General features: G+C 39.1%; 1 protein-coding gene across 3 annotated transcripts in view; it reads left to right on the forward strand.

The window, feature by feature from the left end:
• The first annotated feature begins 276 nt into the window (after positions 1-276).
• The window catches only part of Agxt2 (alanine--glyoxylate aminotransferase 2), a 35,861-nt gene continuing 19,432 nt past the window's right edge, over positions 277-16,705 (forward strand). For 2 of the 3 annotated variants that reach the window (XM_008835331.3, XM_029564617.1), the window contains exons 1-7: positions 277-624; positions 6,660-6,748; positions 8,800-8,984; positions 12,593-12,716; positions 14,056-14,150; positions 15,158-15,251; positions 15,870-15,963. In XM_008835331.3, coding sequence (XP_008833553.1) covers positions 537-624; positions 6,660-6,748; positions 8,800-8,984; positions 12,593-12,716; positions 14,056-14,150; positions 15,158-15,251; positions 15,870-15,963 — 769 coding nt within the window. In that variant the 5' untranslated portion in view covers positions 277-536. The remainder of the gene's footprint in view (positions 625-6,659; positions 6,749-8,799; positions 8,985-12,592; positions 12,717-14,055; positions 14,151-15,157; positions 15,252-15,869; positions 15,964-16,705) is intronic. The other variant, XM_008835340.3, reaches the window with a different exon arrangement.

A 16,705-nucleotide genomic window follows, 5' to 3' on the forward strand; every position in this document is an offset into this window, starting at 1 on the left:
TGCTAACTAAGCCCCAGGTGCAAAGCGTTCAATAACCTTCAAGCACCAGCTGGGGACCAAATGTTCAAACACGAGTGTGTGGCAAACAATTTACATCAAAGCCACTCCTGTCACTGCCCTTCTACAAAGAGAGGTTCACCCTGTGATTCCGTGGTTGACTACAAAGCTAACCAAACTAATCCAAGTGAACTTTGCTTTGTCTTTCTCTCCTCCCCTTCCCTTCTCTCTCTCTTCCTCCCTTTTTCCCTCCTCTCAGCTTTCTTTATCTCCCTTCTGTCCTCTCTCTTTCCTTGTCTCCTCTTTCTCTTCCCTGCTTTTCTGCTCTTACTCATTTTTCTTCCCACTTAAGGTACCATGGCAAACAATGCCAGGCTGTAAGGTTTGCTTGAAGTCATTAATAGCCACAAGTCTACAATTCCCTTTCTAAAGTTTCCTCCCCCTTCTAATCTCAAAGTCCAGCTGGTCAGTGAGCAATTGGAGCCCATCCTCCCACTGACCTGCTTCCACTGTTGGAATTTGCTTCCTGCCTGGAAGAGATGGCTCTTGCCTGGAGACATTTGCGGAGAGCCTTCCACTTGGAGACTTCGTCTTTGAGAATACTCAAGACGTACCCATCCTTGAGCTGTGAGTCGAAACCAAGGGATATGGGTCAGCAGAGGGGTCAGCAGAGGGGAAAGCCTAAACTCTGGAGCTTGTTGCCTAGAATTTGAGAGGTTGCCTAGAACTTGGATGGGTCGTGGGGTTTTAGAAATATACCTGAAAGCACAGTGAATGGTTATGAGCTTATCTGATCTGGTGCTCCCATTTCAGAGTTAATATTTTAAAATACTCCCCCTATTTGTCCTGAATTGAAACTCATAGATAATAAAACCTGGCTGTGCACAACGTCAAAATTAAAACTTAATATAAAGAAGAAATCAAATGAAAATAAGTCAAAAAAAGTATTATTAAATTCAACATATAGATCCTGGTGATTTTTATTAAAAAGACATGAGGCATCCTCATAAATTTCCATTGGGCCTGTAGGAAGTGAGATTCCCAAGCACACATACACTCACACTCCAATTACTGAGCTATTTTCCTGAGATAATCCAAGCCAGAGCTAGACTAACCAGCACCCCCTCCTCATACTCTCCTCTCTCTCTCTGTAGCAGCAACAAGAAGTTCAGGGAGATCTGAGACAGCCAGGCACTGGGTGCCTTATGGATTATATCCTACATGCCATTTCATATGGATCTTGTTTCCCTGGAATCCCACAGCTTCGTTATTAATTTCCTTTCTAAAAACACAAACTTAAGCAGCCATCTGGCTACATATTTTTGTGTCATAATGAGACCTTATGCTGCACATACTATAAATGGTATAGAAGACCCTTTCCATTCCCCCATTATAATCAATTTTGCCTCTTCCTTATTTTTCCTATTTCTCTCCCCTTCCTTCGTCTCTTATTGTCTCATGCACAATTGCAATTTTATAAAACAATATATGCCTGATGCTCTTTGTGTGTGTTAGTGTGTGCATGTTTATGTAGGTTCACATGTGTTTACAGGTGTGTGTGCACATGCATGTGGAGGCCAGAAGTCAACCTTGAGTGTTGTTCCTCAGGTGCTGTTCAATTTGATTTTTTTGAGACAGATTCTCTCACTGAGTAGGCTAGGGTGACTGGCCAGCAAACCCCAAGGATCCACCCATTTCTGCTTCTCCAGAACTGGGATTACAAGTGTATGTCACAATACCCAACATTTTTACCTAGTTCTGATCACTTTTCAGCAAATGACAGGAGTTAATTTTTTCATGGCTGCACAATATTTTAATATATACCACATTTTCTTTGTCCATTTTTTCTACTTTTTTTAATTTTATTGAATTTTTGCAATTTTCATACAATATAATTTGATGGTATTTAGATCCCCTCCCCTATTCATACCTCCACTTACTGCCCCCACCCAATTTAGTGACTCTATTTTTTATATATACAGGCTATGGAGGAGTCTGATTTGTTTCCCCAAATGTCTTTTGGTATGGGTTCATGCACTGGAGAGCTTGGTTAACCTACCAAGAGGCCCATCTCTGTAAGAGACTGTCTCCCCACCCCCAGCAGCCATCAGTTGCCAAAGTTCCTTAGGTTGGGTTGGGATTCCTTACCGATTTCCCATGTCTATGCTGGGATTTTGTCTGGTTTGAGCTAGGCACCTCTGCTGATTCCATGTCTTGGTTGTAGTTAGTAGAGCCACAATAAACATGGGCATGCAGGCTTCTATTTAATACCCTGTTCATTTCCTTTAGATATTCAAGACAAAATGGAACAGTGTGATCATGTGATAAGTCTATGTACAGTGTTTGGAGAAACCCCATTCTTTTCACTGTAACAGCTGTGTTAATTTACATTCCAAGCAACCTTATATCACAATTTTCTTTTCTCTACATCCTCAGAAATATTTGTTTGTTGACTTGCTTTTTCCTACCAGCCACTGAAGAGGGTGGTACTTCATGGTCATCTCCCATTGTCACTTAGAGATCCTGATCAATTCATTGCAACTCCTAAACATAGTTCTACCAAGGGAGCTACAGAAGTAATGTGATCCTGCAAACCCATGCCACGCCGCCTCTTAATTTACACTTTTCCCTTGGCTTTTCAAAGACCTTTGACTACTTGTTTACTGACTATGTCCATATGTGTGTACACGTGTGTATGCCTGTGTTTGTTCATCCAAACATGCTCATTGAACACACTTAACACCTGCCTGGTACATGGAAAATACTTGAGCATCTGCTGTGCATGTAGTAATAATGGAAATACAATCATAATGAGCAAGCAAAGCCCTTGCATATGCCACAGGTGGGATAGGTTTAAACAAATAAATAAGTAAATATATCTAGGAAATCATAGTAAAGGAGAATAGAAAAATCAAATGGGAGGAGGTTATGGCAGATAGGGAAATCACCATATTTTAAGGGTTTTAAGATGTGCAAAATAAAATAAATCACAATCCTTCCATAATTTCAATATATTTACTACATGGTATTTTCATCCATAAACTATTTAACCTTATTTGTCTTGATATATAGTCATTTTGATCAAAAGACGTATACAAAGCTATACAAACAATTTTTCAGTATAAAAGGTCAAAAATATCTTAGTGGTTCATCCTTTCTATAGTTAACTGAAGTTTCAAAATTCATATCCTTTCCAGGTAGGGGGAGAATGTGCTCCAATATACCTTTTTTGACATGTCTTCTCTCTTATAAAGGAAGGATACACAGGAGAGCACATTGTTGGTAAATAATGCCCATTGCCCACTGAGAAATTCCCCCAACACTCCTGGGAAAACTTTTCTTAAAGAAAAGCTAAAATTATCCTGAATGGCAAACCCCTCACATGCACCCTAGGCTGATCTCAGAAAGATTGCTCCAAAAAAAAAAGTCAAAGAAATATCCACTAGCCCCAAAACATCAGGTGGAGTTTTTGCATGTGAGAAGTAGCAACTGCTTCTGTTTTACTCCACAAAAGGGCATGTGTTGGAAGGATGTGGAGGAAGGGAAACTGAAATAACCCCAGAGAAGATGAGGAAGTGAGCAGGAGTGGGCACAAAGAGAGGCCAATGGTCAGTCAATAGCCAAGACTTCTAAACAGGCTTTGCTGCTGACAGGTAAGCACCATGTAGCACTGGTTATCCTTCTACTCAGAGCACACACGATGTGGAAGGGAAATCGGAATCTTACCGTTCTTGTCAGGGATTGGGTAGCACAGAGCAACAAGATTTTCATGCTCTGCAAATGCAGAACAGTGTAGGACCAGGGGGGAAGCCACCCTCCAGTCTGACAGCTGGCAGACCCAGTGCAGAGGGAGCAAATGAGAAAAGTACATTCTCCCATCAGTCTTTGCTCCTCTCACCTTTAGACTCCAGCCTAGCTTCAGCAGGCTTCCATAAGAGACGGCATCTCGATCTGCCACTGCCTCAACTCCGGTGATGATAAAATCTTCCTTTCCTAAAAAATCTCTGGCTAAGTATAAGATGAGGTGCGAAATGGGACACGTGTATTTAAGTTACCTAAGATGCTCTGCAGAAATAAGACACAACATTTGAATAAGTCACAGTGCAGATTGTACATTTTTAAAGATTTTTATTCCTTTTTTTCATTTTAGACAGTGAAGAAGTCCTTGATAAATACTCTCTCTGTTGAAAACTGGTTTTAGATATAAGAAAACCTGTTACCCTACAAAAGTAGTTTCCCTGAGAACTCATAAAAGCTCACAAACATTGATTTCTCTCACTTACCTTGCCCAATAATTTTCCTATTTTTAATATGATTTGGGAGAAAGAAAACAAAGTTTAAGTGATTTTTCTGTGGTGAAAATGAAAATTAGGCAGCTGGGAAATTAAATCAGTTATCCACTGGCATTTATTACATAAGTGGCACTGTTTTCCAAATTCAGTTACATTTTAATGTTTTCAGTTGTCCATGTGAAATGAAGTGGAAACTGGTGAATTGGATGAAAACCAGAGCTGTCATCTGATTTTAGTCTAAAAAGACAATATCAGATCTAAGTTAAAAAAAATAAAATGATACATGAATATAACAGTTCACAAAAGACCTAGAATTCAGCACCAATAACCCAAACCTGAGCTATCTTTTACCCACCTCCTCTTCTACACACGTATGTACACATAAACACACACACACACACACACACACACATACACACACACACAGTTTCCAAGAACACAAAAAGCCTTATTAACCCTCAACTCTTACAATATCCTCAAAACACAAGGTGTTTTACATAAAGAATGCCTGCAATTATTTCTGAAGATATTTTTATGTCAAGTAAAGCATTTTTTTAATCCATAGATTTTCATTATGACTATGTGTTTTATTTACTGGAAGGGGAGTATGACAAGAAAGATTTGGGGGGTACTATGTAGATTTATTTCACTTACCAAATAGTTACTTTTCTCCATGTTTGATTGCCACTTGTCTCTATTGCTTTTTCCCTTAGTTCCTTCTGACCATGTGTCCTTCTTCCCTCCTTTAATGTGGTATTTTATGTATTTTATTTAGAGTCTTTGCCTCACCATTGTAATCTTACTCCTTTATTGAATGAGTGAGTGAATGAATGAACAAATGATGAGTGAATGACTCTGCCCTGGCTGTGATAAATCCAGGCTTTTCTTGATCAAGTCTTTCTCTCCAACCCTCTTCCTTTTCCAGGCTACTCTCATAATCCTGGCAGCCTTGTAGTCATGGGACTTACAGTCTCCTCATTGGGTACCTCCAATTTTACACACAGGAAAATAAAACTGATGGAATAAAGGAATTTTTGAATTCTTAGAAACAAGCATTTTCTTTTTCTATTTCAGGAGAATAACTTACACAGAGGCACACAATAACAATCTTTTCAAAAGGTGAAATTCTCAGAAAACTTAAGCAATCTTTTTCTTGTCATTTCTATGCATGGATAGCTAAAAGCCACTTACTTTTAAAGTAAGAGCAGATTAATAACATTAATGATTATATAGAACAGAAAAATGAGTGATATTTCTTTGAAAGAAAATACACCCAGAGCTGTTATTTTCCTGCTTCATTTAGAAAAAAAAAAAATGTTCATTGAGTTTGTCAAGACCGTGACTTCAAAGCCACACAACACTAGCATTTCATCCATACATTCAAAACCCTCATGTTGCACAAGTGGCATCACTTCCTCAGCTCTTTCTAAGAATGTCTGGAAACTGACCTTGAATCTTCAAAATTAGAAACATTCTTTTCCAAGAGTACTTACAAGGGATCTAGACCTCTCTTTCAGCTCTGATAGTCTCCGACTTCATTGTTCCTTCCCACGAATACAGAAAGGTCAGAGTCTGTGCTATTGCAAAAAATGATCAACAACAGACAAAAGAATACTAGACTGAGGCCAAAACTTGCAGTTTCGTTCTTGTTCTTACTGGTATGGTAAGCTTAAATAAATGACTGTATCACTTTTAGCTTACAAGTAAGAGTAGTATTTTAATACCTCACTCCAACCTGAAAATTTTTCCAAGTTTCAAGCACTCGATTTTTCTGGTTAGGCTCAGCTTATTTCCTTTTTGTCATGGTCTTAGGTTGGTCGTCTTTTGAGATGTAAAGGGGCTGTCTTCTAGATCAGTTTGCAGATATTAATTCAGATATTAATCCCTGTACCTCACAAGAACAGTCAACAACCATTAATCTCATGCCTATTGAGAACCAACCAGATGCCAGACACTTGTCCACATAATGGGGTTTAGGTATTAGGCAACTCAGAGTCTAAAAAGCACCTCTATTAACAAAGTGAACACTTACATTGTAGACAGAGTGAGCAAAAGTTTGCCAAGTGAAGAGAAAATTTTAGCCAACCAGGAAGAGGATTTGCTTTCTAAGCTTATGAGGGGCATTATGGGGAAATTTGTTACTTTCCCATCCTTTATATCTTTTTGTAGCAGATTTGATCTTTTTTATCCTCCAGAAAAATCCATCATTGTGATATCTCAATGATAAAATACAAACTAAAACCTGTTTTAAATGATTTGCTTCAACTAAGAAAGAAAATTGCCTAAGGGCCATGATTAGGATGACTTAAGTGACTGCCGTGGACAGACCTATGCGATGTTTGTTGAGGATGCTAATTCGCTTCATTTTAGTAGGTGCTTCCAGGACACCCGCATCTAAGCTCACATTTCATACAAAGCCCGAAATGCCATCATGTGACTTCTCACCTGAGAGATACCAGGTAAGACTCAGGGTTTCAGAAAAATAGGTTTACTTAGGAGGCCTCAAGAACTCCTTCATTGTTTCCAGCAGAAGGACCCACAAAGAACCCTGCTTGTCAGTCAACTATCCTACCCTAGATATCCCATCGGTCAGGTCATTGGGAAAGCCTGAAACCGTCTTGCACCATTTGCTTCCTTTTTTTAGAATTGATGAGCATGTGTGAGAGAGACAGAGACAGCGAACACAAGAAAGAGACTATCTAAGACAATGCAGACACTACACAGATCCACTCATATCCAAACTGTGAAACAGTACATGGACTCCATACATGAAGGACATTTGGGGACACAAGTTAGACTTTGTAGGCCTTATATCATATTATTATATTATATAAAATAGAGTACATTAAATTAGGTTCAGGCAGTGAGGGAAGGTGCAGATGGGGGATCTAAGTACCATCAAATTAATTGTATGAAAATCACAAAAATTCAGTAAAAGTTTTTAATATGAAAGCACTCATTTGCTTTTTTAAGCCTTATTATTTTGACTAACTCATGATAACACATCACACAATATTCCCGAGTTTCCCCACCAAAAATTAAAGTTATTTTTCTCTTGTCAGACTACTACTGATTGTTCTTGCTCTCTATCCTCCCCACCCTCTCTCCTTCTCACACACAGTAATCCTCTTATTCTATATAATATTCGTATGTCATAAATTGTAGATTCAATAATCAAGAGAAATCAACAAAAAAGAGAAACTTGGGTGTGATGTTTAGTGTTAATTGTCAACCTGACAGAATTTAAAATCACCTGGGAAGTGGGAGTCTGGGTTTGCCTATGGGAGATCAGATGGATTACATTCCTTGAGGTGAGAAGACCCATCTTAATTGTGGTGGGACCCTTCCCTTGAGGGCTTGGACTGAATAAAAAGGAATAAGCTAACTGAGAATATGTATTCATTGGTCATTGTTCGCTGTTTCTTGACAGCAGATACAGTGTGAGCAGTTCCTAGCTCTTGCCTCTATGGCTTCCCTACCATGCTAGACTATGTAACCTCAACTGTGGGCTAGAATAAGCCCTTTCTCCATGAAGTTGCTTTTGTCAGAGTATTTTATCATAGTAACAGGAAAAAAACTAAAGCACTGGGAGAGGTTTTGTAATTTAAAACAGTGGGCTGGGCAGATAACTCTGTCAGTAAAGCATTTGCTGAGCAAGCACGAGGACCTGAGTCTGGATCTGTAGAACACACACACACACACAAAAAAAAAAAAAAAAAAAAAAAAAAAACAGACGCGGAGGTTGAAGTGGAGAAAAAAAAAAAAAAAAAAAAAAAAAAAAAAAAAAAAAAAAAAAACTGGTCATGGCAGGACACACCTGTAATCCCAACCATATGGGGGGTGCAGAGACAGGAGGGTCCCTGGAACTTGATAGCCAGCCAATCTAGCAGAATCAGTGACCTCTAGGTTCCATGAGAGACCCTGGCTCAAAAAACACAGTGGAGAACAATTGAGGAAAACCCCAAATATTGACCTCTGGGCTCCACACACATATACTACATGTGCATCCATGCTACACATGGATGTGCACTGGCACACACATGTGCACACACACAAGAACATAGAAGGAAAGCTGAGGATAAAGCTCAGTGGTAAAGCACTTGCCTAGCATGCAAAAGGCCCTGAGTTCAGTTGCCGATACTACCCAGAATTTCATTTTTTTTAAAAACCTCTAACAACAAAATGGCATCACTTCAAGCATTTATTTCCAATGCCTGCTTTTTTTACATGTTAAAGTCAATTTAAAAACAAGGCTTTCCATTGAGAGGTAAGAATTCCAGTTCCCTTCTTCTTCATGTATGCTCAAGAAAGGGATCACAAATTTAAAAAGACCACAAGGAAAACTTTCATCTGCTAAAGAGGAAGGGCTTCAGTTACCTGCAGGTAGCATATTGGGTATCAGCCCTACATTCAGGTTACTAGAGGGACTGGGCATTGATACACTGGCCTGCTGTTGACTGTATAGGACCTAACAATAAAGAAAGCAGATTTTAATTTGTCTTTTTTGTAGTCCCTTGCTTATAGCCATATCCTGGAGATTCATAAACAACATCTTTCTCCTGTGAGAACAGCATATTTCCAGAAGCCCTTGCTGCTTCACCAGGGACACATGGAGTGGCTATTTGATTCTGACGGAAACAGATACCTGGATTTCTTCTCTGGGATTGTCACTGTTAGTGTTGGTCACTGCCACCCGTGAGTATCCTTCAAATCCTCAGGATTTTCACTCCAGAAGAACATACGGGAAACAGTCATCCATGCCATTCAGAACCCTTGATTGACTTATCCTAGTTTTTAAAAGTTGATTACAGTCTATGGCTGATATACACCTACATAGTTTTTTCAGTAAGGAAAAAAGTCTTGATGCTTCCGTTTTCTTTCCTTCACAATGGAAGCTTTGGTCATTTTTATTGCACATGCAATATGGCATGAGGCATGATTGGAGTGTCTCTCTAAATTTCTCACTAGAAACAGTTTTCCAAAGACAGGAATATACACGAGGCAGGTGAATGAGTTGTAGGTAATAACTTCTAGATCCATGAGAGATATTCCTCATGGACTCTAGGAAACTGACATAAATAATAATAAGAGATCTGGGTGTGGTGGCACACACCTTTAATCCCAGCTGGGGCTACAGGGAGACCCTTTCTCAAAAGGACCAAAAAAAAATGATAATAAGAAATAGATGCAACCTTAATTGGAAATGTACTTGGAAATGTATGAAGCAATTAATGTTGAGCTTGTGTGAAGCCATAACTAACTCCCTTACATACAGACCCTCAGCACATTCCTCCCTTGTCCTTTGATTTCTATGTGGCCATCCCATTTTAATGCTATTCTTCTTGATCTTAAGAATCTGGCAAATAAAATTAATAGTAGGTTCATGGGGGGAGAGCAGCAAATTTAAGGTAAATTGAATAGGTCGAGGCCCTGCCCACAGAGTAGGGAGCCAAGGGATCTCCTCCAATTGCTATCAGCGGGGGAGAAGTGGCTTGGCCTCCATGCTTAGCCTTCTCTTTTTCTACTGTCTTCAGGAGGCACCAGTCCCAAGGAGCATCCAAAATAAATCTTGGTTGCACACTAAAGTAAAATACAAACATTTGTGAAATCAGAGAACAACTTAAATACTATCACTGACTCTTCCCAGTAACATTGACGTTGTTCCTGACTGTTGACCACTCTCACTCACTTTCATGACTTTTGTATTGCTGCCGTTCCCCACCTGACCCCTGACTCACAATCCCAGTTCCTTCTTTATTCCTCTCTCCTTCTCTCTTTACTTCTTTTTACTCACACATTCCCACTACCACCATCCTCCCATCCTGTTTATTTAATTACTCTGTTTTCAACTGTCTTATCTAGCTTGATATCTTCAGCCTTGGACTCTCACCAACATACAATAAAGTTGAATACACTCAGAGAGTGCATCAAGACACCCAGATTTCTCACTACCTTGAAGAATGTCTCCTGCCCCAAGATACTCCACTAGCAGCTCAAACTCAACATTTCAAAGACTAAATCTATCATCTCCACGAAACCATTTCTACTCACAAAGTCAGTTCTTCTAGAAGGACGTATGAGCCACCTGCTCTGTGAGGGAGCTGGAGAGCGAGCTAGCAGCTGCATTCCTCAGCTGTTCTGGAATTTGTTCTGTCTTTGACTTTTCCTGCTTTTCATTTCCTACAGCCAAATCTGATGCCATAGACCAGATGCCTCCACTGAAACGCATTTCTTACTGGCTCTTCTTCCTACTGGTTCTCATTAACACAAGTGTTGTAGGATCTCTTCTCTTCAGTATAAGGCCACCTTGCTCACCTAGCTCTAGGCCTCTGCATTAAGTAATCCACATCCCCTCTGTTCCACATGTCGTGTGGCTCAGATATATTTCTTTAAACCATGCTGTTATCAAGTATCTCATCTCTTTAAGAGTTTACTGACACTTCACAATTTTCTGAAGTGAGATTTGTGGAACACTAATCCCAGGAGTGCTTCCTTGGAAAAGAGTCCAAAGGGAAAAAAAAAGCATAAGATACACTGAACTCTATCTCCTCCTAGAGGGAAGCAGTGCATGGTGGAGCACACCTTTAATCCCAGCACTTGGGAGGCAGAGGCAGGTGGATCTCTGTGAGTTTGAGGCCAGCCTGGTCTGTATAGTGAGTTCCAGGTCAGCTGGGGCTACTGGGAGACCTTGTCTCAAAAAGACCAAAAAGACCCAAAACAAAACAAAAAAAGTACTAACAATGGGACTGGAGAGATGGTTCAGAGGTTAAGAACACTGGCTGTTCTTACAGAAGACCCAGATTCGAATCCCAGCACCCACATGGCAGCTAACAACTGTCTATAACTCCAGTTCCAGGGGATCTGGCAGCCTCTTCTGTCCTCCGTGGGCATTGCACGACATGGGTGCATTTACCTACATGCAGGCAATGCCCACATACACATAAAATAAAAATAATAAATAAAAAATTTAAAGTACTATCAATTCCCACAGTAGAAGAATTTACTTACTCTGATATTTCTCAAAATTATTCTACTGTTGACCTAAGTTTTTGGTGTAACAGGTGTTAATAGCATACAGAACTGCTGCCCTTTAGATCAAACTGAAACACCTTTCTCTGCCTTCTCAAGGCTTGCCTATTCATATATTGCCCCATATATTTGTCCACCCTTAGTTACTGCTGTCCCTCAATATGAGTCTTCTTTGCTTGTTCTTGTTGCACATTTGCTTAACTGAACTTTTATTGTAATTAGTATTTAAGCTCTGTTGAACCTGCAGTTAATAACAGAAACATAGTAAATATGCGGTACAGGATGCTAAGATAAACTTCATGCCAGGGTTTTTTATTCATTAGGGCCTGAGGATAAGTAAAGCGCCTCATAGTGCATTTACACCATACAACTCTTCTTCCATAGTCAACAAGAGCAACAAAAAAGGATATTTGTGTACTTTGAGACACTCCAGTGTCACATTGCAGGGTTCCTGGTGTGTTTTACATAAGCTCTCAATCGTCTGTCGTTCTCATCAAAAGGCACCGATGAATGTAATTATAAAACCAGTCCATCAGTGATACTGAAGAATACAAGAGAAAAGTTTGGGTGGAGGATATGTACATTTCTTAGAAAAAGATCCATAAAAGCATAAATTTAAAAGAAAAATCTTAAACTCATCAGAATTAAATAATCCTATTTAAAGAAATTAAAGACTTTTGCTCATTATTAAGAAAAGAAAAAGTGAGGTTACCCAAGAAGAATAGAAATGGTCATGAAACATATATTCATTACTGGATTGTTATCCACCAAGTAGAGTCAATGATACAAAATCATATAAACAGTTTGAAGCAAACAAAACCTCAGCATGAACCTTCTGATCTATAAGGTTAGACTCCTTTAAAGAATGTGGCTTCAGCATTATAAAATGTTTGTCAACACTGACGTCTGTTCCAATAACATACTGGAATCTCCTTTGAAAGAATAACTGCTGATATTGTACATGTGGTTGACTCGATTTTCTGAACCACTCAGGGATGATTAACAACAAAACATAGAGGAAATTCTATGCCTATATCCTTCCTAAACAGGGAATTTCTTTTCTAAAATCCCTAATTTAGCATCATTGAGTCTGCTTTGAACACTTACCTCAGGGACCAATGCATCCCCCACTGTTAGCAATTTGTTTTCATGTGTAGATGAAACCTGCCTCTTGAAACTTTAAGAAGTAGCCATAAATCTAGAGTTAATGGTGGGGTGGGGATAGTGGTGCCTACTGGTGATCTGCATACATAACTGCTTCTGTGTTTCACCAGGAAGGTAAACGCAGTGGCACAAGAGCAGATGGAACGCCTGTGGCACACGAGTTCCATCTTCTTCCACCCTCAAATGCATGAATATGCAGAAAAACTTTCAGCACTTCTTCCTGAACCTCTTAAGGTACAGTGATCCACTTGAAAGGAATAGCGACCCATGATCCCAAGAGAGCTTCCTAATGAAGCAGGAATACAAACAGGGAATTTAGTCTGTGCACTGAAAGTCTGTCATGGTGAACAGACAGTCATTCTTGAAAGCAGTCTAGCAGAAAAAAAGGGGATTTATGGACTGCTGGTGAAACAACCTAGTGTTTGTTCCTTGTTTGTTTGTTTGTTTTAAATTTATTTAATATTTTAGTTATTATTTTGTGTGTGTGCATATGTGTGTGTGGTCAGAAGAGGACATCAGATCCCCTGGAACTGGAGTTACAGATGGCTGTTAGCCATCCTGTGGATGCTGAGAACCAAACCCGGGTCCTCTGCAAGAACAATCAGTGCTCTTAACTGCTGAGCCATCTTTCCAGCCCCAATCCAGTATTTTAATGTGTCCCCTCTGAACCTCTCACCCTTTGATCACCTCCTCGCCCAAAATGCTTTCCTCAGTGTCTTCAGAAGATATATATTTCTTCCATGGTTTCTGCAATTATTTCCATTTCTTCTCTTAGAAAGAACAAGACCATTCCTTATAAATAGCATTTGTCTAAATTATAATTAGATATTTATATTGAATGAGATACATCTGAAATGAAAGTTTACATTGAACTGACATGTAAAGATGTTGACCAAGATTTGTACGTAAGCATTGAATATATATATATGGAAGATCTAAAATAGTGTCCTGGTTTAGTTATTAGTTTACTACATTATCTAGGCACTCCATTTACTGTGTCATGCAGACTAGAAAAAGAAACTTGGAATAGCTGTAAACCTTATTCAGAACCAGATTCTCATGGCAGAGTAGAAACAGAGTAGTCAGAAAAGCCACAAATTCATGCCTCCCTGTTCATCCAGAATGAGCTGCATTTTATGTTTGTTCTTTATTTTCTTTCTTTCAACATTCACAGACAGCACACTCAGACTGGGTTGTAAGGTTGGGGCCCTTCCTCACTCTATGCCTTCAGAATCAAGTGAGATGAGTTAGGTTCAGACTCCATCCTTGCCACTAACCACTGTGAGCCTGTCAGAATGTCTTTCCATCTTAACATTTTTAAGATCATCAAATAAAGCCAATAAAAACCCAGACTTTTACAAATGAGGTAATGCTTAGCCATTATTAAAAAAATTTCTAGCACTAATAGCTACTCAGTGGAGGCCTGTAGAACTGATATAGTAGTAAAAGGGAGACCATTTAGTAATGGAAGCTGTCTGAGAGGGATTTGAAGCTGGGATACGATGTCTAGCCATTTTGAATGAATTATTAAAAAACTGAGAGTACTAGGTGTGTGTCATCCTTTCCTCTCTAGGTCATTTTCTTGGTGAACAGCGGCTCAGAAGCCAATGACCTGGCCATGGTGATGGCCAGAGCATACTCAAAAAAGACAGACATCATTTCCTTCAGGTAACCATACTTTAGAAACTTTAGAGTATTCAACTTTAGAAACAATGACTTAGTACTAAATGTGCATTTTTAAAATGTAGTATGGAAATACTCTTCCAAATTTCAGTTTTAAGGCAGGATCAACCCAGCGAATTTGGTGACTAGATAATCCCATTCAAATTGTCCCGATCAACTTTTGATGAGTATATTAGCATTTAAAAGAGCAGAAAACTAAAGATTTAGTTCATGGTTTACTACCTTGTAAGACTCTGTTACATCACATAGAAGATACAAGTAATTTATAGTGAAATTGATGGAATTAAAAAATTTTAGCTTAGGGGCTGGAAAGATGGTTCAGTGGCTAAGAGTACTTACTGTTCTTGCAGGTGACCCAGGTTCATTTCTCAGCACCCATATGGTGGTGAACAACATTCTTTAACTCCAGTTCCAGGGGATCCAACACCCTCTTCTGGCCTCCGTGGGCACTACACACACCAGGACACTACATGCAGGCAGAATATTCATACACATAAGATAAAAATAAATAATTTTTTAAAGAATTTAGTCCCATTTTTAACCCAGTTCAGTATAATTTCTGTCTAATTATACAGGAAGAGAACTCTCCAAAGATATTGAGCAACAACAGTTTCATCACACAAACAAATATTTGTCTTTCCAAGGTAACTACTTTGAAGACTAGTATTTGCTAACCATTTGCTGGTATATTGCTAAAAGATGAGCCTCACTGCTTTAGAGTAGGACAGATCCTAAACTCAGAGTTCTTGGCTAATCAATCCCAAAATTATTTTCACAGTTTCAAATCTATGACACTAGTTGAAAAGATAAATTATTACAGTCACATGACATAGGCTTAGAGGAGGTACTAAAAGGTATCAGAGTTGAATGTTCATGCTGTTCTGGTTTGGCTCCCTAATGTTCATAGTTTTCTTTGGTCCTGATCAAGCCAGTGAGTGATCAAAGAGAAATTAACTTGATGTCATCCTCCCATGTATTGTTTTTCTCTTCAGAGGAGCCTATCATGGATGCAGTCCCTACACACTTGGTTTGTCAAATGTAGGGTCCTTCAAGATGGAACTTCCCAGTGGCATGGGCTGCCATTCAGTGAGTTCTGAGACTTTTGTTTTGTTTCACTAAGAACTTCTGGGAGTGTGGAATGACTGATCAGATTTTTCTGATAATGGAATTAGAAACCAATATAATATTGTCATTAATTAGGTGGTCTAATTTGGCTTAAAGAAAAGACTAGTTGAGAAAAATGTTTCTTAGAAATGCCTTTAGAGTCTGAGTAATAGTTAATGATAGAATTTTACTTTGCTGAGACTTAAGGATCTGAGAAGCTTAAATACACAAAATTTCTATCATGCCAGCCCTGTCCTCACTGTCTGTTCTCATATACTGTGCCTATATGTCTCAGCATCAGAACTAGGTACCTAATTATCCCTATTCTTTAAGATGCCCTTATCCACTAAACCCTTGAGAAAGCTGTTTCTGGACTAACATTGAAATTAGCTTTCTTTGTAGAGTGGTCACATAAGTGATTTCTAAGGAAAAAAAATGTCTCTTCAAGGCAGATTAGATTTTTATCTTAAATGAGACAGGAGTGAGGAAGAAATCTCAACATCAGATTAAGTAGCCCATGTGTTTTGTCACCATATGCTTTCCCAAAACTGGCTATCTTATTTTAGCATTTTGCCAAAATCCTTCTTTTGTCATTTGCAGACAATGTGCCCAGATGTTTTCCGTGGCCCTTGGGGAGGAAGCTACTGTCGTGATTCTCCAGTGCAAACAATTAGAAAATGCAGCTGTGTACCAGGTCCAACTGTGGGCAGGGAGGAAGGGACAGAGAGGAAGATCTATCGGGAGGGGTGAGGAATTTGGAGAAGGGCAGAACAAAATGGGTGGGCTCATCCACTGGTTCCCAATTGGAGAAGAGAAAAAGAAACAGGATACTTCTGTTAATCTCTAAACTCCAGTCAAGAAATTCCACAGGGATTCAGAACGACAGCCAAACATCTGTCAAACATGAAGATATTCCTGAATGCCACTGACATCTCTTGCAAAAGTTTTAGTCATTCTTACCAGGAAAACTTCTATTTATCAATCACATTTTTATTTGGATTCTTAACATGAAGAAGAGGAATAGAAACATCATCAGCTCTTTTCTAGTCAGATTTGTCATCATAATACAGAACCTTTTCAACAGCTGCTCCTCAGTCATTCTAGGGGAAAGAACTAAATGCTCCAGTCAGAAGATATTTAATGGGCTAAGATGACTCAGGTTAAGAGGAAGCATGAAAGATGGAAATCTTTAAAAATCAGCTTTGAAAGGAAGAAGATTCACAGTAATCTTATTCATACAGGATAAGAGCAAAATAGAGAATGAAAGACTGAACATTGGGACAGGACAAAATGTCAGTGCCACAGAATTTAAAAACACATGGAGGTGTAAGACCCAAACTTTCAGTTTTAAAGATGAGAAAACAAGAACCACACATAGGAAGTGGGAGATCTAGGACTGATCCCAAGTCTTCTGACCCCAAAGCTAGGGCTTCCAG

Source organism: Nannospalax galili, unplaced genomic scaffold (assembly GCF_000622305.1).
Source record: "Nannospalax galili isolate Female #2095 unplaced genomic scaffold, S.galili_v1.0 scaffold150, whole genome shotgun sequence".
In the NCBI taxonomy this organism is placed as follows: Eukaryota; Metazoa; Chordata; class Mammalia; order Rodentia; family Spalacidae; genus Nannospalax; species Nannospalax galili.